General features: G+C 42.3%; 1 protein-coding gene across 1 annotated transcript in view; it reads left to right on the plus strand.

Annotated features, from left to right (window-relative positions):
• The window catches only part of DEPTOR (DEP domain containing MTOR interacting protein), a 108,977-nt gene that overhangs the window by 71,341 nt on the left and 10,909 nt on the right, over window positions 1-26,727 (plus strand). Inside the window, exons 7-9 of the mRNA XM_061605739.1 lie at window positions 3,929-4,063; window positions 11,604-11,674; window positions 12,691-12,795. Of these exons, the coding sequence (XP_061461723.1) occupies window positions 3,929-4,063; window positions 11,604-11,674; window positions 12,691-12,795 (311 nt within the window). The remainder of the gene's footprint in view (window positions 1-3,928; window positions 4,064-11,603; window positions 11,675-12,690; window positions 12,796-26,727) is intronic.

The raw sequence follows: 26,727 nt of genomic DNA on the forward strand, positions 1-26,727 counted from the left end.
CACTTTCTTTGTATTGTGGCTGTCTGGATAAGGCATCCGCTCTCTGGTTTTTGGCTTGGGCATGGTAAGTAATCTGGAAGTTAAACCTAGTGAAGAACTGGGACCATCTTATCTGTCTCTGGTTCAGCTTTCTGGCTGTTTGGAGGCTTTCAAGATTCTTGTGGTCGGAGCGCACTTCAATTCGATGAGAGGTCCCCTCTAGGTATTGTCTCCAGTTTTCAAAAGAGTCCTTGATGGCCAGCAGCTCCTTCTCCCAAACTGTGTAGTTCTTCTCTGCAGGCTTTAACTTCCGAGAGAAGTACACACAGGGGTGCAGCTCCTTCCCTTCTTGGTCTAATTGTAGCAGGACCCCCCCGATGGCAAAATCTGAAGCATCTGCTTCCACTACGAAAGGGCGGTTCAGATCAGCAAAGCGCAGAATGGGCTCAGTAGCAAACCTTCTCTTCAGCTCCTCAAAGGCCTCGGTGGCGTTCTCTGTCCATTGAAACTTCTTCTTTCCCCTTAAACAGTCAGTCAGAGGAGCTGTTAATTTGGAAAACCCTGGAATGAACTTTCTGTAATAATTGGCAAACCCCAAAAACCGTTGTACATCCTTTTTGGTGACAGGTTGGCCCCAGTCCAATATGCAGCTTACTTTCCCTGGGTCCATCTCCACGCCTTCCACTGAGATTCGATATCCAAGGAAGTCTAGAGACTTGAGGTCAAATCCACATTTCTCTAATTTAGCATACAGGTGATTTTCTCTCAGTCTCTTCAACACCGTCTTCACATGCTGGTCATGGTCTTCCTGGTTCTTTGAGAACACCAGGATATCATCTAAGTAACAGATTACATACGTGTCCAACAAGTCTCTAAACACGTCGTTCATGAATTTTTGAAAAATTCCTGGCCTTCCACAAAGCCCGAACGGCATGACCAGGTATTCATACTGTCCGTAAGCGGTCAAGAATCCTGTTTTCCATTCATCTCCCTCCTTCATTCTGATCAGATTGTACGCTCCTCTCAAATCCAACTTCGTGAAGATTTTTGCAGAGCGCAGTCGGTCCAGCAACTCTGAGATCAGGGGCAGCGGGTAGCTGTTGGGGATGGTGATCTGGTTCAATGCGCGATAGTCGTTACAGGGTCTGAGTTCCCCCCCCTTCTTTTTCACAAACAATAGTGGCGCTCCAGCAGGGGATTGTGAGGGGCGTATGAATCCTCGCCTCAGGTTTTATCCAGGAATTCCTTCAGGGCCTCCCTCTCATTCTCTGTGAGAGAGTAGATTCTCCCTGATGGGATGCTGGCTCCTGGCACTAGGTCAATCGCACAGTCGTAAGGGCGGTGGGGGGGTAAAGTCTCTGCCTCTTTTTCATCAAACACATCTTTGAATTCTTCATACTTTGGCGGCAGGGTCACTTGCTCGATCTCTTGCACTTCCCCCGCTAAGGTGTTCTTGATTCCTTCAGGTTGACAGTTCTCCTGGCAATACTGTGAGGTGAACCACACCACCTCCTCCTTCCAACTTATTTTGGGTTCATGCTTTGCTAGCCAGGGCATTCCCAGAATCACCTCAAAGTTCGAGAGATCTGACACGTATAGCGAAATGAACTCTTCGTGCCCAGGGATTTGAAGTTTCACTTCCTCCGTGGCTTGTGTCACCCCTCCTGACTTCAAGGGTCTCCCATCGATAGTCTCCACAGCTAGGGGAGCGTCCAGTTTCCACCGGGAAATTCCATGATGCTTGACTAACTTTGCATCAATAAAATTTGTGGAGGCTCCACTGTCAATTAAGGCAGTGGAATTAAACACCACTCCTCTGGAAGTTGTAATCCGAATAGGCAAGACCAACACCCCCTTTGAGGGAGGTTGGATCGTTGGGGGGCCTTTATACAACGCTGCCCCCAGTCCACCGGCCTGCACGTGGACTGGGTGTTCTAGTTTCCCGACGGCTCAGCTTTCCCCCCTTTCAGTCCACAGTCTCTGGCCACATGGCCCGGCTTTGAACAATAAAAGCATAAACGTTCCCGGCGTCGTCTTTCCTTTTCTTCTTCCGACAGTCTTGGCCTAGCCCCTTCCTGTCCCTCAGTTGCATTACCTGCCATCCCTGCAGTGGGAAGGGTCTTGTTGCGGGATGCCGAGGCTGAGTATCTCGGGACCTCCTGCTTCCTTTCCAGGCACCTTCCTTCCATCCGGTGATCTATCTGTAGGCATAGCCGGATGAGCCCTGGTAGGTCAGCGGGGGGGGAGGTCCTGGCCAACTCATCCAGGATTTCAGCATTTAATCCACTCCGGTACATAAACATCAGGGCGGCGTCATTGTAACCAGTTTCCTGGGACAGAATTTTAAAAGCATTAGTGTACTCGGAAACAGTCCCTTTAGCTTGCTTCAGAGCGCCTAGTTGCCGCGCTACTGTTTCAGCCCTTTGCGGGTCTTGAAACATCTCGGTCATCTCCTGTATAAATCCTCTGTACCTTCCTAAGACAGTATCCTTTCTCACGAGATACGGAGTCACCCATTTTGCAGCTTCTCCCTCCAGGAGGCTAATCACGAAAGCTACTTTAGCCCCATTGTCTGGAAATTCCGTGTGCCTGACATTCAGATATAACTCACATTGAGCCACGAAGGTTGCCAACTGATCACTTTGTCCCGCGTATTTTGGGGGCAATCCAATGGGAACCTTTACTACGGCAGCTGGAGGGGCTGTTCGCATCTGGTCTATCGTGGCCTTCAAGGTTTGATTATCCGTCTTCAGCGCTTTGACTGCTGCTAGCAGGGCTTGAACATCCGTCTGCAAATCAGCTACCTTAGTCCTCAAGAGTTCCACTTCTTCCGTCTCAGAAGTGGGGTTCGTCCCCCCCGCTGCTCCCTTTGACATCTTGTCCCAGTCAAGTGAAGAGAGCGTTGAGGGTGATTTAGGTGGCTCTGTCAAGCTGTCAGGCCCAGGATGTGACTCAGGAACCAGACCAACGGCTGTAGTTAATTCGTGTTTTATTAGGGTAATGTCCAAACAAAGACTGCGTTTTCTCATGAAGCAATACAGGGATACAGGTCCTGCGGCATTGGGACAAAGTTGACAGAGCAAGGGACTTCTTCCCGCCTGTTCTTTAAGAAGGGGCCAAACGGGCGCGCAATCTTTTGCTCCTCCTTAACTGCCCCTCAGGTACTGCCCGCCTTCCCCCCCTTCTCTCCTGTCTTTTCAGCTGTCTGCGTGTGCGCGGTGAGGGGGGAAGCATCACCCCCTCCTCTTCTGAAGTTTCCGATTCCAGGATGGGGGATAGGGGAGGGGCTGATGGTAAACTGCCTCCCTGCTTTTCGGCTGTGAGCAGCCCTCCCTCTTTCCCCTCTTGCTCTGAGCCTGAAAGAGGGGGAGGTGTGAGAATGTCCAGGGAGGGCTCAGGCTCCCCGTTGCTAAGCGACCTTATCACTGGCAGTTCCTCTGTTTCGTCTTCGCTCCAAAGGGGGGAAGTTCCTCCCCCTTCCCTCTGCCATCCATCCGAATACTCTTCTCCCAACTCTCCGGGATCCAGCTCCCCGGGATTGGGACCCCAGCTCTGCCTTCCGACATGGATGCAACAAAATGTCTAGAAATTTACAAGACCCCACATATAAAACCAGAGCTGTGGTAATTCTGGTAATATAAAAGTACAGAGGTGGAATGGGCCTAGAATGGCACAGGAAGCTCAAAGGGAGGAATTGTAGAGAAGAAAATGCTTTGCTTATTTTTGTTAAAAGCATCATTGTACTAAATAGACACTTAGCCATCAAAATGATGGAATCATTAAATGATGCACGGGAAACGGTCTCTTGTGATGCAATAGGAAGCTTGCCTAATAAAATGGAAGGTGATATTGTGGTTCTGAAATTATGAATGAAGGTGAGAGTTATAGGAGAGACAAGAATAATTTTCATCCTGCTGCATTGTTTCCCTTCCTCCTCTGTTTTGGACAGTGAGCCCCACCAAGGAGATAAAGATTGTCTCGGCAGTGAGGCGGAGCAGCATGAGCAGCTGTGGCAGCAGCGGTTACTTTAGCAGTAGTCCAACACTCAGCGGCAGCCCTCCAGTACTGTGCAACCCTAAATCTGGTAAGGATTATTAAGACATATTTGTGTTGGTGAATGTTACTGCCAAATAAGGTGTGGCATTAAATGCACTTTTGCATTTTACATGCATATTTTCAAAAAATAGAAATAGCAGCAACTTGGGGGAAGAGGTGCAGGGTTGTTAATTGTTGGGATTACTGTAAATGGGTGGTGGTGGTTAGGGATGGGTGAGAATTTCGATTCAGTTTGCATTTCAAGCAGAATTTATCAAATTCACAATTTCCGAAACAGTGAGAACTGAAACACAGCCATCCTTCGAAATTCACATTAATTAGAATTTTGAGATGCAGTTCACCAACTAAACATTTACAAAAATGCATGTATTAGGGGAAAGTGTGCATAAAAATGCATACATGGGTGAAAATAACATGCAAAAAGCCATGAAATAATATAAAATGGTTTGCAAAAATGTGTACCTTTGTAAAAATGCCTACAAAAATGTGTTTATTTGGAGAAATTTGCACTAAAATGGTGGAGAATTTTCATGAGGACTTTTTTTTTAAAAAAATTGCAGATTGCTGTAGAAATGTAGAAACTAAATTTAACATTGGAAAAATGAGAAACAGAGAGAACCGAAACGGACAGATCTTTCCATCCCTAGTGGTGGTTAACCCTTTCCCCTTCTGCTGCCGTCCTGATGAAGATTGCTTCTCCAAAGCTGCTATTAACTTTCCTCCCAATGCAAATAGTAGCTTAGGAGGAATGATTTTCTTTAGGACCATAGCAGAAGAAAGGATTAAATTCCCTCTCCCAGTCTGCTGCAATCACAACAATCATCAGCCTTCCTCATCCTCAGCAGCTGCTAGTATTTTTTAAAATGCAAAGATGCATTTAACGTGATGTCTAGGTTGCCCCTTAAAAGGCATCCAGCTAATTTAGCCTTGAGATAGCAATGGTGTTTTCGCTGTTAGATGTGCCTTTACAAAACCAAATACCAGCTATTTGTTTGCATAGAGATGCCTTTGCTAACCTAGTTCCTTCTAGATGTTGTTTCCATCAGCCCGAGCCAGCTTGAGTTGTGAAAATTGTAGTCCAAACCCTTTATAGAGATAACAGTGAAAATAAGCCACCATTTTTAGTGCTGTGTCTAGTAGACTTTAGAGGGAGCTGGTGGCATTTTGGAGCAGCTATGGCACTAATTCAGAGTTTAGCTATATGAACATATATATTATATATTCTCTTTCAAGGCTGTACCAATTCACATTGAAGGTGTGTGTGTCAGGGGTGGGGGAGCGTTAACTGTTTGTATTCCCCCTTATCTTAAAAAATAAATAAATCTTCATGCACATTGAAAACCAGCATGTCACAGCAAAGGCTTGACTAGAGCTCTTATAGGCTAGGTTTGAATGTACAGGAGTATTTAAAATGAGGACTCATTAGTCCTTTAAATGTAATCCGAAGTAATCTAATCCAGCAACAGATACATTGCATGAGGCTTCTGCGGCTATGTGTGTTTTTTTGCTCAGTGTCAATTCAAAAACTTTTTGGACCACAAGCTTTTCCTAGTTTGAAGCAGTCCACAGCAAGCAACCATTTGTATGAATGTGTTCAGTACTAGAAGCCTTGCAGTGGGACAGTGAAATATCCATGAGCCACTCACTGAGTGCAATTTGAATGCACAAGCAATTCGTCACATGCTCAAACTCATCCTGCCTGCCATCAACCAACATTTTGTCATGCTTCCAGGCCTTCTGTAGGCTGATTCTCACAACTCACAGTGGCATGGGAGCTGCTGTTTGCAGAGCACTGGTAGCATGTGCATGCAAAAATGGAGGATAACTATGTTCTAATTCATGTATTAGTCCAGAAATGTAAATCTAGGGGCACCATTTTATGGTGATGTCATTCCTACTTTTAGGGTTGGTTCCAGAGAATAGTATTGAATGACTATTCCCCCCTCTGCCCCCTAGCAGTTGATCTATGGGTGCCTCTATGTGAACCCACTGGGATCAGTAATTAGGTGATTTGGAGCAAAGTGTCACCAGCATGGTGATAATACTCAGCTCTTTTTTTTAGTATACAGCCACGAGAGTGGCTGTATACTATAGTCAGTAGGGATTTTTCGCGTTCTACCATGTTAAATGAAAATACCCACACACACACCTTTCTGGTGCTTTGCATCGTCCCACTTCAAAACAAAAACTTACAAGTCTTATACTGTTGGATTCAGAATTACTTGCTCTACAACTCTGAAAGTTTTCTTGGTGATACACAACCCCTCCACAGAGAATCTACAGGTTAAAGTGAAAAACGGGAGAGAAAAAAACAAGAAGCCGTTTGGACTTTTTTCTTGAGAAGTTCTCATAATCTGTTGTCGTTCATTAAAACTCAGAGATGACTGTAAGGTATCTCTAATCAAATCCCTGAGCTTGCCCCAAACACAGACCTTCATCTTCAGTAGGTTTAAAGTAAAAAAATGGCATGGTTTGTTTTTAATTAATAGATTAAAAATGCATTACCATGGTTGATAACGTCACGCAGGTGCAGTAGAAACCAGGAGTTCTTTCGTTTCACTCCCCCTCCCCCCTCCCCTTCCAGTTACTTGGAGGAAGCAGGGGAAGCCTTCTGATCCTGTGATTGGTGGGAAACAGACATGTGACTCACACTGGCCTTCTGGTCAGCGTTGCTCTTCCCTTGTGCTCTGTGTAAGGAAGCACGAGGGAGGAAATGGACAGCCAGACAGTTAGGAGAGAGAGAGAGAGAGAGAGAGAAATGGACGGGGGAGGGAGAAAGCCACAGGGCAAAAATGACGGAGAAGGCAGCACATGTTACCAAATTCTTCCAAGCTACACAGGAAGTGGATTGGACTGTGAAAGACCAACCCAAATGGTGTTTGCATTTTGACCGATTTGTAGGGCAGTCCAATATCTCAGACAGGAGTTCAGGTCTCCTGCTCCCCTGGTGCATTCACTATATCTGCCCAATTTCCCTGCTTTTTAAAGTTTGATAGAAATAGCTGTGGGCTATAGGTACATTCTTAAACCGCAAGGTTTTTTGCCTATTAGTGAATAATATCTGAATCAGTAGAGGCCATGTATGTCCTAAACTAATGCTTGGATGAGGCTATGGGTTGGATGATGGCTAATAAACTGTGAATGAATCCTGACAAGCTGGATATCCTATGGATGGATGGTTCCCAAGTAGGAAAATTGGTCTGTGTAGCTGCGCTGGTCAAGGTTGCACTCTTGCTGAAGGAGGAGGTGTTTGGGGTGTTTCTAGATCCATTGTGTCATTAGAGAATAAGGTGACCTCAGTGGCTTAGAACACACATTACCTATGTCTGTTCCTGGACAGAGATAGCCTTGCCACAGTGGTCCAGGAGTTGCTAACCTCTAGGTTACTGTAATCCTCTGTTTGTGGGGCTACCCTTGTACCCAAATCAGAAAGTTCAGGTAGAGCAGAATGCATCTGCTAAGGTGCTCAGCCAGATGCATTACACCAATGTTGCAAGATTTGCACTGGTTGCCTATCAGCTACCGAGCCAGCTTCAAATGTTTGTTGTTGACATTTAAAGCCCTAAACAACTTGGGACCAGAGTACTTAGCAGGACCCCCTCTCCCCAATACAGACCAAGTTCCACCTTAAGATCTTCTGAGGAAGCCCTGCTGGTCACTCTATGACAATATGACAAGCAGTCCTTTTTTGGTAATAGTACTCCCCCTGTGGAATGACCTCTCTTGGGTGGTTTGACAGGCAGAGACAGTAACCAGTTTTAAACACCTCTTAAAGGCTATCCAAGCTTTACTGGATTCTGATTCCTAATTCTTAAACTTTTTTGTGTATCACTCAGTTTTATCTATGGTGTATAGTTTCATTCTGCTTTTATTTAGGTTTTTAAAACCTTTATTGTAATGTATTTTTACATCCATTTATACTGGTCTCCCCCAATTATCTTTTATGAAAGTCACTTAGGGATTTCTTTGGACCGATTTATATTAGGCTGTTATCTGGATTTTATACATAAATAAATCTGGCATTTCACTTAAAGCTTTTATTCAGTCTGCATTTTTTAGCAACCCTGGACCCAGCATGGCGAGAATTCAATAGTCTACTAAAAGTGAATGCAAAAGAAGTTATGCATACTCTCAGCTTATGCATATGTAACCAGCATATTGATGTCTGCTCAAACAGGCACTTTCACACCTCCACTCTTTGTGGGCATCAGTCAGCTGAAAACCCACATTTTCTGCCCAGTTTAACTATGGTTGATAGATCAGTCTGTATTCTTCTCCATTTCTCAGATAAAAGAGTGATAGTAGTGTTGGCTTGTGTGCATTGTGTGAAACAGCATACATTACTTTGGAGTTAAGTTGAGCAAGAAACTTCTTCAGAGCATGTTAAGAGTCTTTATTGAAAGACATTAAGGCCAGAGGCTTAAGAGTAAATACATGTAGAGATTCTTCAGTCACCCCCCTTCTGGTACATCTCTCTCCATAGATAAACACAAAAGACAGCCTCTCAGCTCAGAGGCATAATTCAGAAAACAACAACACATAGACTCTGTTACAACTTTCCCAGCTGTTATCTCCCGTTACCATGACAACCTGTTTGACCTTCAAGTCTGCTCTCTCAGGCCAGACATGGCAGATAAGACTGCTTCTCAAAACACATGCTTGTAACTTTCCAGACCTGATGAAAACATCCTTAGGCAGTACGGCCTAATGCCAACAAGCAGTGGCCCAAATGTGAAGACATTTGATTTAATTGAGCTGTTAATGAAACAGGGCAGCACATGAAAGCAGAAAGCAACAAAATGTTAATGCTGTGAGTTTAGAGGAATTAGGAATACTTCAGCCATTGCATCAGCTCATATTCAAAAACCCCTCTTTAATGAGATGAAAATTCAGATTTTTCAAGCTTCTTTTCTTTCTAAGTAATTTTCTGTGTTTCCAGAAAGATGAAAGACCACCCGTTTGCAGTCTTCCTCCTGAAATTAAAAAGAGAGGATGATCAAGAAATACGCATGTTCTAGCCACTCTTTTACTTGCTTCAAAGGGAGATTGGATATCAAAGGGAAATCTCATGCTCTCCTTTCTCACATCAATCTTCAGTTGTGTATAAATACACTCATTGTGTTCTGAAGATGGTTTCAGTAGTCCTGCAGACATGAAGGCACCCGAAATGCCTTTTTGGATCCTTGAGAGATGGTGCTTTCATAGTGCAATGATTGCATAATTATTACTCATTTGTTGCATGGGATACAGATGTCTCTCCTCATGGTTGCTTTAGTATTGTGGATACGTGGCAGTGTCTTAGCAGCAGGGGTGTAGTTGTCCAGGGTCTTGGAGGGTCAGACCCCTTACTTTTTTAGGATGTCTCCACTATTGGCATCCTACGAGCCAATCAGCATGAAAAGGGAGTGTGTTAGCCACTGAGAAGTGTTTTCTAACCTGTTTCTTTGTCCTTTCCTGTTGATTGGAGCAAATCAGAGTGAAAGGAGGTGAGTCAGCCACTGAGAAGATTCTTCTCAGTAGCTAATACACTCCTTTTTCATGCTGTTTAGCGCCTAGGGAGGTCTGTTGTTGTGGGAGAAGTTGTGGGAAAGGACTGAGGAGTGTGAGGATGACAATGGAGAGCAAGCAAGCAAATGAGAGGGCATGGCTATGAGGGGGGTGTGACATGAAGGAACTCTGCACTTCAGAATTTTCCACTACACTACTGCCAAGCAGTCAAAGCAATGCAATGTCTCTGGGAAGTTGCGATGATTCCTTCACTCCATATCAAATCAGTTTGTGCACCAGTTGCAATATGTGTAGCATACTCCTGTGCATGTTTACTCTGAGGTGAAGTCCCACTACTTCAGTGGGGCTCACTCTCAAGTGACTGTGGATAGGGATGAAGCCTCAGTGCTGCATACCATGTGGTATAAAAGTGTCATGAGCATACATAGAACAGTGCTTGTGAACATCACTCATTACTAATAGTGCAATACCCTATCCCTTTCCCCTTGTGATTTTTTTTAAAAAAATATTTATTTGCATTCTTTAGAATCTGGGCACTTCCTGGCTGCACATTTAAGTGTGGGAGTGGGTACATTGTTACACCTTCTTGCTTCCTCTAAAAAAACAGAGGAAAAATAAGCAACTCTGCCCCCTCCTTTAGCACCCTTATATCTTTTGCTGGGGAAGTACATGTAAAAAAACCCAAACAATTATTTATTGAGCGCTAAGCTCATATTCATTTACTGCCCATTACTATCCACCAAATGTCAAGAACCCAAGTGTTTAAAGTTTGTTTTGGATCTGAAGAGTAAATTGCTCTTCAGCGTTAGCTAGTGTTTAATTAAGGAGAAAGCACTTTTTTTTTAAAGCTTTATACTGCTATTCCACTCTTTCATTAAAGCAGCAGTTTGGTAATATTTTAATATATTTTTTAAAAGCTCATTATAGCCAAAAAAGTGTTTTAGCGCTAATTCAAAGAGTGGTTTAAAAATTAACAGGGTTATAAAATAGTGCTCACCACCAAGATTATAGTGAATGTGTGCTGAGCAGTGATAAGTTACCGTGGCTGATATATCACTGCTCACTTCAAAACCATGCCTCAAAAAGGTGAAGGTGTACCACTAAGGACATCTATGTCTATTGAGATTGCAGTACTCTTCCTTGGGCTTGTCCACATGGGAGCATTACTTTTGTACTAAAGATGCTATTTTTACCTCTGTTTTCTATTTGCACCATCCACAGTAAGAGCTCAACACCAGCTGCAAACACAGTGTTTTCTATTCACACTGAGGGGAAGGGTCAATCCCACAATTTCCTAATGACCACTCCCTCTAATTTAACATTTCCACTCCCTCTGGTTGGTTGGCAACCAAGCATGCTGCAGTGGGTTCCTTTAAAAAAAAACCTGAAAGTGCAAATATCTGCTTTTTCCCTGGTAGGATACAGTTGAAATACTAATCTTGGTTTGAGCAGTGTTATACTTTTCTGCACAAGTTAAGGGGGAAAAGAAAATAAAGGCACTGTTTGCAGCAACATAAAAACCCTACCAGAACGGGGGAGAGCATCCAGGAGTTGCTTCTCAGCCCTCAGGAAATGAAATGAAGGAAGGAGGAGGGAGTGGGCATGGAGAGGGGAACGATTAACACACCCACCTAAAAGCATCAGAGCAAAGCATCTCCATGCACTAGAGATACGGAGTGAGGACTTTTTCTCCTTCCCTTTTCGTATTATCAGAGGATTGGGTTACTATGGATTGACGGGGAAAACTGTGTGATAGCTTCTGTTTGCTGGTAATGTCATGTGAACCATGTGAATTAAAAGGACATGTGAGTAGCACTAAACACACAGTAAACCTCTATGTAGATGAGCCCAGACTTTCTGAGGTGAGAAAAAAGATGGAAGGAGCACAGGAGAAACATAGGAGGATTACAAATGGAAATGGATTATGATATTGTCTGGACTGCCCCTTCCCCCCTAAAATGTGAGTAAATGAGGCATGGCAATTCCAGACAAAACACCTAGTGTAGAACCGACCTCAGCCTCCAGGGAAAGTCTTTAACGCCCTCCCTGTGTCTTTCCAGTATTAAAGAGACCAGTGACTCCTGATGAACTACTGATGCCCGGAGCTCCATATGCCAGGAAAACCTTCACAGTATGTCTCCACTTAGCTCATTTATCTTCTGCTATGTAGAGCATTTCATGGTATTTTGATCAGCTGTTCAAACACTTTTGCAATGGTATAATCTGTGTCCTAAAAGTGATGTGTTGTGGAAAATTTTTCAATGCTTTATTTTTCTGTGGGAATTTTTCTGTTTCATAAGTTCATTAGTAGCAATTAATAGATGCCAACTGCAAATAAATATTAGGGACTTGGTAGCCTCAGAGTTTTTAGTTTTGTTTACTAAATTCAAGTAGACCAAGCATGTTAAATTAGATAGCTCTAGGGCATCAGAAAATTTTCCAATGCAAACTGAAAAATTTCCAGGGCAAATTATATTATACAAACTGTCTTAATTTGCATAAGAACATTTGCAAATTAAACCTTTTTAGAGAACCCATATCATTGTGCCTTAATTTGTTTTAATGTTATATTTAATATTGTTGTGATTTGCCCTGGGACATCTGATGAAGGGTGGGTAATAAATCCAAATAAAATAATTGTAATGTTAATATTACAATAATTATTAATTCATTAAAATTTCAGTTTGATAGTGGCATGTTTAGAGCTTAGGATGTTTAATTTCCTGGAATGGTCCAGAAATAACATCACAATATTTTAGTCAATGGCCTAGCCTTATAAAGCTGATTTATTCTTAAAATAACACATGAACATGCACATTATTTTTGTAAATTGTTTTTTACCAAATATACATTTTTGTATGCATTTCACCCTGAAACATCTTTATTTGCATTTTGGTACATTTTTTGAGCCAAGATTTTTATCACAAAATTTGAAGAAGTGTGAAAACTGTGTTCATATATATAAAATAAATAAATAAAATAAAATAAAAATTCTTGAGCAACCCTAGACTCAGGTGACCCAGTGGGGCTTGTCATGAGAACCAGATAGATACTGGTAGCCCTTGTGTTTTGGCATGCTTTCAAAACTGTAACAAAGAAAGGCTAACTAAAGGATTCATTCTTACAACCGACTTGTTCCCTCTCAAGATTATAGGCGATGCTGTTGGGTGGGGATTTGTGGTGCGTGGCAGCAAGCCTTGCCATGTTCAAGCTGTGGATCCCAGCGGCCCAGCAGCTGCAGCAGGGATGAAGGTAATTCTAATTAATGTGGGTAAAATACTTTAAAAGGAAAAATAAACCCTGTGTTGACAGGAACTCAGATGCGACAATTTCCACATGTGATGGCGTGAGAACATAGGAAGCCGCTGCCTTATACCTAGTCAGTATCTAGCTCAGTTTTGTCTACTCTGACTGGCAGCAGCTCACCAGGGTTTTAAGCAGAAGTCCTCTCAGCCCTATCTAGACATGCTGGGGGCTGAACCTTCTGCATGCAAAGCAGATGCTTTACCACTGAGTTGCGGCCCTTCCCCATCATAACGTGTAACTATCTACGTGGGACTTGCACGCTACTTTCTGGCAGAAATGTTTCCATGTAGGATTTTTCTCGCAATTTGAACTTGGCCTAGGTCCTTGCCACGTTTGCCTTTTCCTTTCCCAATGTGAGTCTCCTTTGCAAGCCTAAAAATTTAGGCTTCTCTTCTTCAAACTCAGCACACTAATAAGAGCTGGCAGCGAAGAAGCATCTGCCCTGCTCTAAGAAGCTTTGTCTGCCAGAATTGGTTGGAACACCCCACCAAAGGGACCAGACCAAGAAAACTTGGCCAGGATGAAAAGGGCAAGAATTTGAAGAACAGCCAAGGCTCAGCATTTTGCTTTCTGGAAGAGTCCTTGGCACCAAGGCAGGCCTCTCTTCTCTGCCTCAAGATGCACCCAGTGGCCTATGTGTTTCTGGACATTTGCCACATGCTGCAGTTGTTTAGAAAACTTGCAATCCTCATTCCTTCCACACTCCACATGTTACACTTCTCTTCTTTTGCACCGTGCAGAGCAAACTCCTAGGGCAAGACTTTTGCCCTGCAGCTCAGCATGTGCACTTGAAGGCCTTTTGTTATATAAAGATGTATGGAAGATATACTACAAAGCCAGTGCTGTGTCTTGCTTTTCATAACGTGACTTATCCAAAAGCCATCAATCTCAGTGGATTCTGAAGAGAGGCCTGAACCAACCCTTTGCCACAAAGGACAAAATAGACAGGATTTACCATGTGCTTCATTTCTGGAAAGTTCTGGAAGCCCTTGTTACGCCCAACGAGGGGCTAGGTTCGTGCTCCCCAAGTTCGAGTCAATAAACTTGGAGACGAGACGAGGATAGAAAATATGCCAATAGATTTATTGCACGTTTGCAAACGGAGAGCAGCAAGCACGGGCTAACTGTGACGTTTCTCTTTACATGTCATGCTTTTAAAGGTTTGTATGATACATTTTTATTTGTTTTTCTTTCGGATGAGGGCTTATCTGTTCCATTTCGGGCATGGAGATTGCTTAAGGTAAGTAATTAACACTGCATATTTGTTCAAGGGCTGTGTCCTTGTTGCAACACTTATGATTGTATCAGCACCTATGATTGCATCGCCATCTCTGATTGTATTAGCCCTTAGTATTACATTGTATCAACCTTTAGTATTATATTGTATCAACCTTTAATATTACATTGTATCAACCTTTAGTATTACATTGTATCAACCTTTAATATTACATTGATTCAGCACTTAGCGTCACAATCCCCTCTCAGAAGCCTCAGAAAGACTTTTGGTCCTTTCTGAGGTCTTCTACACTCTTTCATATGGTTCGGCATTTTGTATAATATGTTGGTACAGGATCCTTTCATACCTGATTTGTTGTTTTATCAATATTTGGGAGAATATCTTCATTACACACGGAATAATGCATGGCATGGTGGGTAGAATGAGCAAAAAGATACAGCCTACGATGAATAAGTGTCTTAACCATGTCCAATTGGGTAGCCAATCTGTGAGCCAGTCCCAATTCAAACCTTTCCATTCCTGTACCTGTACATGTGCCACTTTCTCTGCCTCTTCCACTAATTGATGAATGACATTACTGCTATTATCTATCTGCATACAGCAAGTCCCGGGGGTCGCATTTAGGGCCGCGCAGAGCCCCCCTATATGTGGAAAGACGATATCCAACCCCCTTCTGTTATTCATTTCTTCATGTTTTATACCTTTTCCTAACTAAACTGACCCCAAAGTAAACCCAAAGTAAATGTGATCTTGTTTCTTTGTTTGACAGGAGTTTATCCTGTCTTCTCCAAAGGCTTAGAAATGCACAACACCTCCTGGTTTGAAAGGAGCTATTCTGTTTCCTTGTGATGGCCTAGATTATCATAAACATTTCCTTTGTTTGAAAGGAGCGCCTATTCTTACTGGGTGACAAATACCAAGTTTCCATGAGTCAGGAAGTCTATACCTTCAGGCATTGCAATATATGTACTCAGAGGTCACAGAGGGGCTGTTGCCCAGGAATCTTTGCTGTTGCAGGCCTTTTCAAACTCTGGTTCACTGAGATGAATCAAAGATTAAAAATTCCCAATATTTGATACCTCATAACAGTCCTCCCTCCTTGTTGATTAGCGTGAGCAATCAAGCGTAATTAACGCTTCCTTAAGTTGTTCCGGAACTTGATGCATTCCTCCAACTTCCTCAGATTTCAAGCCTGGGATATCATCCATTTGATCAAAACTTGCTTTCCAATTATTGCCATACACTGTCCAATTAATATGACCCCAATTGGATGCATCATAATAGTCAAAAGCCCCAGAAGAATCTTGGCTCCATCCAAACAATGCATCCTACCATGTGTACTCCTATATCTTTAATTTTGGCTGCAATTCCAGTAATAGCTTGATTTTCATGCTTTACCTGTAAAGCAGCTTGTTCCTCCATCTTTTTAGCTGTTCCCAATTGTGTCTGAAATGTAGTGTGTGAAAACAACCCCTGTAAATCTTTGAGGCCATATCCTAGAGATACTGGAATGATTCTATTATGAAACTCTGGGCAGAATTGGATCTTTTGAAGTGTCCAAAGAGGGACTTGAAAAGAAAAGTCACTTCCTAATTAAAACATTGCAAATACATCCATTAAAGAAGAATTGATGAAGATGCACAAATACTATTGCTCATTATTACACACATTCTCATACATCCATTTGCTTGACACACATTAACTGGACAACCGGTTGTCTCACACACACACATTCTTTCTCCACACAGACCAGAGCAAACCATTCCTTGGTATTTTAGAGAAAGCAGTAGAGATAAACAGTAAATTACCCTTCATCATAGCATTCACAATTAATAGGAAAGGTTGAATAGTCAGAACATTAAACATTATAAGACCCAACACAAACTTATACAAATCTGCTTTCTTCAATGTTTACATTATACAAGAGCAGTCCTTTCAAGCTTGGAATGAAGTTGCCTTTTAACACAAAGTTCATCCTCAGAAAGTTGAATGCTTCTGTTAGGTGAACACTGACTTAAGTCTGTAGATTGTTTAGTAGTTGAGAACGTTGGAAATGCAGCAGCAACAAAAAATCAACCCCCGTGTGACATTGAAGCACTGCAAGCTTCATCTTTTCTCATATTTAAAGCTGTTAAACACATCAAGCAGAAAGTTGAATCAGGAGCACAGGAGATCATGGTACCAAGTAGACAGGAACATAACAAAAATGCAGGTTGTTCTGTTGATCCAAGAACACAGTAGTTTGGTTTTGCTGTGATCTATTCTTTGGTTTGGATGGCAATTTAGGAATTGGAAAACTTTCTACTTCGTTGTTGGCCATATGTAGAGTTCTGCATCTTACAAATGCCTCCAAAAAGCCCCCAATTTAGAACTGCCATCAGGCATCTGAATCCACTCTGACTTCCCAACAGTTGAGCAGTTTAATGCTGAGACACCAGAATTCCAGCATCCTCATTTGCTTCGTTTTCATTTTAAAAGAAAAGTAGCCCTGCACTGCTTTTGCACTTTTACACCACCATTGAACTTAAACCTTGGATCAATCTGTTTGGGCATTGTTTCCCCAGAACCTGATCAGACTTCCAACCCATCTTGAGGAAGCAAAGCAGGGTGTCTTACATTATGGACACCCCCCCTTCATAATAAGATGGCCCATGAACCTACCACAAAAAGAAACCCACCCAATTGCAACATACTTGCAATTTGGTTGGATTGCTTTCAGGTGGGGGGCATATGTGCTCTTAAATCAAACCACAGAGACCTTTGAAGCTTTCCCCTTTGTTTTCCAGGGCTAAAGATCACTATGCTATCCTAGGAGTGCTGATTTATTGTTCCTGAATCTTCCTGAGACAACAAACTTCAAAAGGGGAGGGTTGTCTTAGCCTTTTCCTTTTCTATGTGCACTCTATGAATGCATGTTTCCTGAGTCTTTACCACTGGACCAATGCCTATAACCATTGGGCTCTCCTGTCTGAACAAAGACTTTTGTTAGTGCTGTGCTTGGAGAAAAAGGATTTATACCTCTTGCTATGAATGCAAAACAAAGAAATGTTAGTGGCACAAATAGATTAAGTTCTGTTCCAAATCAGCAGGGAGCAAAGTAATATTAATTCCCAATGTGAATTCTAATATGAGGTAGACAATTACTGTGGCTGGAAGCTCTGCATTTTGGCCCCCTTTTTGATAATGACTTTACCTAGTCACAAGAGGGCATCACATTAGGTTTAAACAGCAAGGTGGCCTCAGTTTTGCCTATCTAGAAAATGGGCAAATCATACATTTCACAGACAAATTTAAAACAATTACCTGGGATGGAGCACCTTAAGAAGAGGTTTTATTCTCCTTATGAAAGAAAGAACCTTCAAGAAGTTTTGTTGTTGACTTCCAAATATTTTTCCCTCTCTTACCCAAGTTCAAAAGTTTAAACAGGTATAGGTTCTAATCCACAACCTGGCAACAATGATGAAAAAAAGGAACCACATACAACATTTTGTTATTTCCTGTCATTTTTCCCCTTTCTTATTACCATCAATCAATATTTCTCAAACTATCCTTCCTCTACCATCAAAATAACTTATTTCCTAGAATCCTTCATATTGCATTCCTACCTTTGCTTTCCTACAACTTTTCAGTCCTTCATTTTATTTACAACCTTTCTAATTCATGGGTATCTTTTCCCTATCAAAGTGTATGGAGGGGGGAGGAAAACATTTCTACCCACAAGGCACTACATACAAATTTAGTTGGCACTTACAATTGCCTCCCTTTATATACAGGTAAATGGGTAGAGTAGTTCCAAAAGTAATTTTGTTTATTTTGCCCCTTTGGCCACTGACAGAAAAACTAACTGTGCCAGGCTTTTATCTACAAGCAACAGCCAAAGGTTCAGGTCTAATCTAAACAAAAGGAACTCTAGTAGCTTCTCCTGATTTCAAGATGTATGCTTAATACGTTTGTGCTAGATCTAGAGAACAAGGGGGGGGAAACCAATCTCTTTCCCTTTTCTGCAATTCTGGCTCCACATGCAGTAACAAAAACCAGAACCACGTCAAAAAGAAATTTAACATTTACAAGATAAGAAATAACTGACAAGAAATGAAAAGCAAAACTTATTCTAGACAAATATCCCCCTCTGTGAACATCTGCTATTGAACCTTCACCTTTCCTATTAGTATAGCCAAAAGGGCTAATGTAGGTTGGAGGTGCAGTACATTCATATCCTCTCCCATGTCTCTAAGTGCTTGCCAAATCTGAATCCTTACTGGGTCACTAAAATCTATTCTGTCCTCCCTAGGATTAGCTGTACTTTGATTAAAAGCAGCCCGTGGGGCACCAGTTCTTCCAGTTCTATTCCCAAAGTTGCCAGGTGCTCCTCTGGCATTTCCCATTGGTGTGAAATTACCCCAGTTGGGACCACTATTCCCCAATGGCTGGTAATTTCTTCTGCTGGGCACTCCACAATTAGTAGTAGGTACCATGGAAGAATGTGCTCCTTGATTGGTGTATGTTACAAGGCCATGGCCAGCGCACATTCTGGGTTTTTTTGTCCAATTCCCTCCACATCAGGGCATATTGGATAGAGTCCCATTAGTATTGATCCCGCAATACTCTAAGTACTGTCTCAATTTTGGCTAATTCAAACGTCCCCTGGGGGGGGCATCCCACCTCCAGGGAAGGCCACAGCTTTTGACAATAAAAAATCAGTTTCCCTTGTTCGAGGGGGTAAGTGGTTTGTTCCTGGATGGTCGGAAAGACCCTGAGCGCGCACTGGAGAGGAGTGTCTTTCCCAGCGTGCTTTTTCCCCAGCTTTTCCCCATTGCTTTTCCTTCTCTCCTTTGAAGCCCCCTTCCCCATCCCTGCACAGGGTTCCTCGTCTATGCGGATGGTAGGGCCTGCTTCTTTGGACACGGATAAGGGTCAAAGCCACACGCTTCGCTGGGTTCCTGCCCCAGTCCCTTGCGGAAGTAGGGAAACGCGGTACTGCAGCTCCACACTCACTTTGGGACAAGTCCCGTCTCATCCACTCCAGTTGCACTCGTTCTTTCGCACATGCCAGGAAGGACTATACTTACCGGGTGGACACCGGCCTCCCCACCCTTTGTCGTCTCTCTTACGGAGCCACTGTTGCGATACCCTCTCTCCTCCTTCCGAATCCTTGCGGCCTCAGGGCGGACAAATCTGGTCCGGAGCGCTCTTCCCGACTCTCCGCGGATTCCCCCAAGGGGGAGCGAGGGGTCGCTAAGCGGCTCCTGGCTGGCTCGCCAATTGTTATGCCCAACGAGGGGCTAGGTTCGTGCTCCCCAAGTTCGAGTCAATAAACTTGGAGACGAGACGAGGATAGAAAATATGCCAATAGATTTATTGCACGTTTGCAAACGGAGAGCAGCAAGCACGGGCTAACTGTGACGTTTCTCTTTACATGTCATGCTTTTAAAGGTTTGTATGATACATGTTTATTTGTTTTTCTTTCGGATGAGGGCTTATCTGTTCCATTTCGGGCATGGAGATTGCTTAAGGTAAGTAATCAACGCTGCATATTTGTTCAAGGGCTGTGTCCTTGTTGCAACACTTATGATTGTATCAGCACCTATGATTGCATCGCCATCTCTGATTGTATTAGCCCTTAGTATTACATTGTATCAACCTTTAGTATTACATTGTATCAACCTTTAATATTACATTGTATCAACCTTTAGTATTACATTGTATCAACCTTTAATATTACATTGATTCAGCACTTAGCGTCACACCCTTCATCATTTATAGTATGCGGCATCTCTGTAGCTGCCCATAGATAGGAATGCATTCTGTACTTGCTCAGGAGGCCTTTATCTGTATTTATTTCATATGTTCCAGACTGAATCTTTGGCATTGAAAGCAGATGCTGAATCCTAGTGATTGCTGGCACAAATTAAGCTTTACACTGACCAGCTGCATTGCTCCTGCACAGCAGTGGAGGGCACCACTCACCTGACCTCTGGTCAGTCATGTTGCTGCTGCTTACCAGGATGCTGAGGGGGAGGGGAGATGTGGTGGCGAGGTTGGTACATTGCAGATGCACTGGTAGAGCCATCTGGTGCTCCTTCCAGTGCATTTGCTCTGTGCCAACTTCCCCACCACCTCGCCTCCCCTTCTACCTCCTGTTAAGCACCAGCAATGTGACTGACTGCAGGTCAGGTGAGTGGCACTGCCCCACCATGCCATCTGTTACTGCTTCTGCATGATCTCTCCTTTTCCCCTACGTGTCCAGAGGAGTGAAAGGGGAAGAAAAAAAAACCAAGGCAGAAGGCAGGCATTTACCTTCTGAGGTTGGCTCTAGTGCTTTTTGCAATAAGAGGTTCAGGGGAGAATCTGGACTGCAGGTCTGGGAAGGCAGTTTGGCCATCTTTCCTGTCAGGTCCTTTGTAGCTCTTTGAAAATGTTTGGTGAGAAGGGATAATCTTCCTTTGTTTTCCTCAGTCACCTTACAGGGTTGGGCTTTGTATCACATGACTGAAACTGAAGTGGGGTAAATATTGATACAGTGATAACATTGTGGTTGCAGCAAACACCAGCAGCTCACTCCCACGCTCCCCATGTTTAAGACACACCATATAAACATTTCACAGAAATAGACACAATAAGACCTGCTATCTGTTTCCAGTTATGAAAATTGTAACACCACCTGCTGAGGGTTTTGCTTTGGTTTATTTTAATCGCACTGTGTTGCTAAATATAGCAATGATGTTAGCCCCACAATAAAAAAAACAGAGCTGGTTCATTAGTTTGAAACAGCAAATAGTGCAAGCTGGTGACACACCTCTCCTACGTTTTCTGTTGTCTAAGATTTTGAACAAACATCAACTCTTTTCTTTTTTTATAATTAGTTTTTATTTTCAAAAGTACAACAAAGAACAAGAGACAATGCAACAAAAACATTGAACCAAGTACAAGAGTACACATGAAAATCAATATACTGTGAGAAATGTAGGGGTGCAGACTAAGCAAATTAATCATACATAATCACATACAGAAGAAAAAAGGGAACAAAAAGGAATGCATATCGATTACATACCTGTGGACCGTCCCCTAGACATAGACCTGCCACAACTGTATTTGAGAAATCGATGGTTGCAGCATTTGATCATCCAGATTTACATAATACAAGAAGGAAGGCCATATCACATCAAATTTGTCTTTTTTTTTGGCTCAGCCATATATTACCCTGTTCTGGTAAACTAAGTGCTTTGACAGAGTCATATCCTGTATTTTATCCAGCCACCCCTTTACAGAGAAGCCTGTAGTCTTACAGTGACAGGCTAATTCCTGACAAGCATAAAAAGTAAAAATCAATTAAAAAGAATGACTAGTTTTCTGTTGATCAGTTGAGAGAAACATCAACTCTTTTCTAATACTGATATGGTTTTAGTTGATTGCTGTCCTTGTAATAATATGAAAGATGAAGAGAACTAGCATTGCCTCAAAAACACTTTTGCAGCTGGTTTGAGGGCCAAAGTGGACCTTTGGAAGATGTACTGAGTCTGTGAAATCACATGCACACCATACATTTAAAGCATATGGCTTCCCCACCCCAAGGACCCTGGGAACTGTAGTTAAATGTGCTGGGGATTGTAACTATTTGAGGGGTAAACTACAGTTCCCAAGGTAAAGTAGAATAAATCTGTCACATTCTGTTTGTTAGGTGTTTACTTAGACATTCATCCTTTCTATATTGATCTCTTAAAAACACTTTAAAAACTTTTTTTCCAAGTTGCAAACTTCTCTGAGGATGGGGGCAAAGTGTCATAGTGCATTGGCATTAACCAGACAATTAACTGATTGATCTATTCATCTTCAAAGCTGGTTTTTGCTGTAAACATGTAGCATCATTTTTTCTCCCAGAGCTTGATTCTGGAGAGGAAAATGTATATTTGGATTGAACAAGGGGAGGGTGCTTCCAAACTTGCTCCACTGTCCTAAAAGTATCTTCTTCACCAGTAGTGTAGTGATAAATTCAGAAGTGCAGGGTCCCTTCATGATAGTCACAGCCATGCCCCTCCCTCTTTTTTTGCTGCTGGGTTGAGAATAAGATTCTTGTTAATACCTTCTCCCACAATAAGAGACATCTCTAGGAGACACTAGGCATGAAAGAGGAGAGTGTTAGCTACAGAAAAGAGTCTTCTCAGGGGCTGACTCACCTCCTTTCACTCTGATTGGCGCCAATCAGTAGGAAAGGACAATGAAGCATGTTAGAAGACTTTTCTCAGTGGCTAACACACTCCCCTTTCATGCTGATTGGCTCCTAGGATGCTGGAGACATTGGGGCCCTGCTCCCAAAAAAGTAAAGGGTCTAAGACCCACTGAGACTCTTGATGACTACACTACTGTACCCTTTGGCTTCTAAAACCTGGCTGGCTTGTGGCCTGAATATGTGTTGAACTATACACAAGACATACAAAGACAGTGGTTCCCAAACATCTTCCTCTCAAGGACCACTTGAAAATTGCTGAGGGTCTTGGCGGACCACTTATTTATTTATTTATTTATTTATTTATTTATTGAATTTCTTAGTCACCCATCTGTCTGGCTATCCAGCCACTCTGGGCAATGTACAAAATAAGCATACAGAAACAATAAACATTAAAAATCTGGACACAAGATAATAAAATCTAGCTCACCCCAAAAGCCTGCCTGAAGAGCCAGGTCTTCACGGCCCGGCAGAAACTCATTATAGAGGGGGCAAGGCGGAGATCATTTGGGAGGGAGTTCCACAGGGTGGGGGCCACAATTGAAAAAGATTTCTCTCTAGTCCTCACCAGTCTGGCTGTTTTGACCGATGGGATAGAGAGGAGGTCCTTTGAGGCTGATCTTGTTGGATGGCATAGCTGATGATGATGGAGTCGCTCCTTCATTTTGCTGGAGTCGCTCCTTCATGATTTTTCTGCCTGTTGTAGCAATTGTAATGCATTGTGCTAGATGCTGCATGGTTTTTAATTATATTTTTATTACTTCTTATATTGTATTTTATTGTATTACAATTTACATTCCATAGAATTTAAATTGTAATACCATAAAATTTAAGAAATAAAAGAAGCAGCCAAAAGACAATTAAAAACCAATATGAATATTTAATGCAGACATGCCATGGATGACCTGAATGATGCTTGCAGAGCACTGGTGGTCCATCACCACAGGGTTTAGGAACCCTTGTAATAAGACTTATTTATCCATAACACAAGACGTATCAGACAGTAGTGAAAAAGCAGAACAGTCATGTATACCCACCATTTTAGCCTGTTTATGTCAAACTGTTTGGACTCATTTTTGCCATTTATTAATCATCTTTCTCTTTTGGAATAATTTTAAACAACAATGGCAAACTAAAAGACTAAAAAAATGTTTGGGTAATAAAATGCTTGGGGGGCATCTAGATTAGGAATACACAAGATACAAAAGCATGTCAGTCTGTTTGTGTTGATAAATTCTCTAAGTCACAACAGTTGTACCTATTCAGATTGCGGTGAAGCAGCCTTGGTTCCGTCTGCCAACATGAAAACAGTGCTGTGTTTATGTGTTAATTCAGCTTGTAAATTCCATCCTGGCTGCATCCCAAATGCAGATGCCATGTATTGGCAGACAGCACAGCTGTGACCTTTTGCCCTTTCAGAGCATTTGTTGGCTACTTAAAATAGCCCTTAGCCAGCAGCTTTTGTTGTAATGATGAGAAAATTTGGACACTGAAAGTTTGAGAACAGTGTTTTCCACCCCTAATCTAGAAACTAATAGATAACCTCTTTTTCTTTAGTCTTGCTGTTGCCATCCTCGAGTTAGTTACCATCTCATATTTCCTTTAATACTGCTATGCCGTTAACAGCTGCCAAGGAATAAATCCACAGGTATAACTTAGCAAGCGTACCTTGTGTTGTTGGGGTTGGTTGAACTATCAAGCCACTGGGCTCCAGTCAAGGTGCTGATATGACTTAAGGAGTCCAAACAGGTAAGGGCCTCCTTCTCCTCTGTGCCACATCATATTGTGCCCTGTACAGTGATGGCTCTGAACTTAAGGTGACTAACCAGAAAGAGGTCTTGGAGTTGTGGTAAATAACTCAGTGAGAATTACACAGCCACAAGAGTGGCTGTATACTGTAGCCAGCATAGATTGTTCACATTCCACCATGTTAAATTGAAAATAGATCCCCATGCCATTCTGCTGCTTCCCATAAGCTTATTTCAAAACAAAATCTTACAAAACTTACAGTCCTGAACTCAGAAATGCTTCCTTAACAACTCTCTAAGTTTCATGGTGAGACACAAAACACTTAGAATCCAGAGTTCAAAGTCTAAAGTGAGAGGAAAAAAATCCAGACCGCTGTTGGACTTTTTTCTGTCAGTGGTCTCATAATTTGTTAAAATTAATTAAAAATCAGCCATGTTCACAGAGTACCTGTAATCGTATAACTGGCCTTGCCCCATACTCTGACCTGCACCTTCTGCAGTTTAAAAGTTTAAAAAATCATGGCTGATTTTTAATTAATTTAAGAAAATTAACATTGGAGTCTATGGTAGCACAGGCATGCTCAGTATGAACCAACTGTCAGTGTTCTAAAAGCTAAACTAACAGCTGTTTGGCTTGGACAATCAGAGCAAAACCCATGCCAGACATTTATTCTACTTTAAACAGTCCTTGCTTCCCCCAAAGAATCCTGGGAAGTGTAGTTTGGGAGGGGTGCTGAGAGTTGCTTGGAGAGTTCTGTTCCCCTGACAGAGCTCCAGTGGCCAGAGTGGTTTAACAGTCAGCCCCTCTTCTGGGGATTGTAGCTCTGTGAGGGGAATAGGGTATCTCCTGTCAGCACCCATCACAAACTACACTTCCCAGGATTCTTTGGGGGAAGCCATGACTGTTTAAAGTGGAAGAAATGTCTGGTGTGGATGTGGCCAGGGACAGCTTTGGTATAAATTTGGGTGGGAGACTACATGTTTCTGCTGTAGAATAAAAAGGTAGGAGAACCCCCCCCCATGATACTGTTTACAATGTTTTCCTTTTGGAAAGGAAAGGGCTTTCCCTCTGCCCAGTGTCCACCTATCCAAACATCTTCCCTCCTTCTCCCTACTCCTACCCCTCCCACTTCTCCCTTGTTCCCTACCCCTATTCTTCCTCCCCTCCTCCTCCCTCTCCATCCCCCTTGCCCCCTCCTTGAAACTCCTCCTGGTCAATTTCACCTAACCTAAGCATGATTGCACAGGAGTAAATCCCACTGAACTCAATAAGCATGCAAATGACCAAACCTGCCTCCCTCCTCCTCCTCCTCCTCCCTCCTATCCCCTCCCCTTCTCCTTCCCAACCCAAATTGTGTTTGCATTTTTACAAATTTGTAGGTCAGTACAATATCTCAGAGAGGAGGTCTGGTCTCCTGCTCCCCTGGTGCATTCACTATAGCTGCCCAATTTCCTTACTTTTTAAAGTTTGATAGAAATATATGTTGATTATAGGTACATTCTTAAGCCGCAAGGGTGGTGGTTTTTTTTTTTTTTTGGCCTATTAGTGAATGGTGGCACACTGTGAGTCAGCTATAAAAAGAATTTTAAAATTGGCAAATTACCTGCTAGGGTTTATTGAAAAAGAAGTTGAAAACTTATTTATTTCTTACAATTATTTCAGGATTAGGTTTATCATAATTTATGGATGATGTTAATACACAGTGGTGAGCAGAAATGAACCAGTTTTCATTAAATGGATAATGTGATCAGTATAGATCTTTCTTTCACTTGATTCACATGTGCAGGAAATGAAAACAACACTTCTTGGTGTCATTTCCGTGAAGCCCCTCCCCCAAGACTAACCATTATACTGTTGAATTTACAATCTGTGTATTAGGTTCAGTAAGTAAGTTAGTAAATAAATAAATAAATAAATAAATAAATAAATAAATAAATAAATAAAGGTAGGTCAGCAAGGTTATGGTTCATATTCTGCTTAGCTGACACTTTTACTTCCCAGTCCTAAATCATTAACTTGGAAATAAATGTTAGTGAACTTAACAGAACTTTCTTCTAAGTAGTTTGCTTAGGATCAGAACAGAAACCTCATTTGTCCTGCTGTTTTAATCAGACAAATGGCATCATTTATTATTTATTTATTACATTTATACCCCACCTTTCTTTCATGATAGAAACCCAAGGTGGCTTACATATGGTTCCCAGGCGATCTCCCATCCAGGGAGCTAGCCTTACATGCCTTCAGACTGTGACTGTATCAATCTACTATAGTATCAACCGTATCAATGATATCAATCTACTATACAAACCTGTTAAGAAAATTGCTTGATTTTTAAAGTAGAAGGTGCCATGCTTAAACCTGTTTGGAAATGATGTCCTTTGACCTTTCCTCTTAATTCCAGATGTGTGGGGTACTGTTACGGCTAATTCAGTGGTGTGGGGAAGGTACTTTTCATATGCTTAAGGGCAACCTCGTCATTAGGATTATTTCATTAGACTTTTACATTGACAAGAAGTTCTGGGGCACTGGAGGGTGGCATTGTTTCTCCCCATGTGCAGGAAGGATTGTGAAGAGGTGAGCCTTTTGTTAGGTTAATTGGATCTGTCCACCAGTCAAAGGAGTGACAAACCTCTGGAGGAGAGGGTGATGTTATGCTGATGGGGTAAGA

Source organism: Rhineura floridana, chromosome 1 (assembly GCF_030035675.1).
Source record: "Rhineura floridana isolate rRhiFlo1 chromosome 1, rRhiFlo1.hap2, whole genome shotgun sequence".
NCBI classification, from domain to species: Eukaryota; Metazoa; Chordata; class Lepidosauria; order Squamata; family Rhineuridae; genus Rhineura; species Rhineura floridana.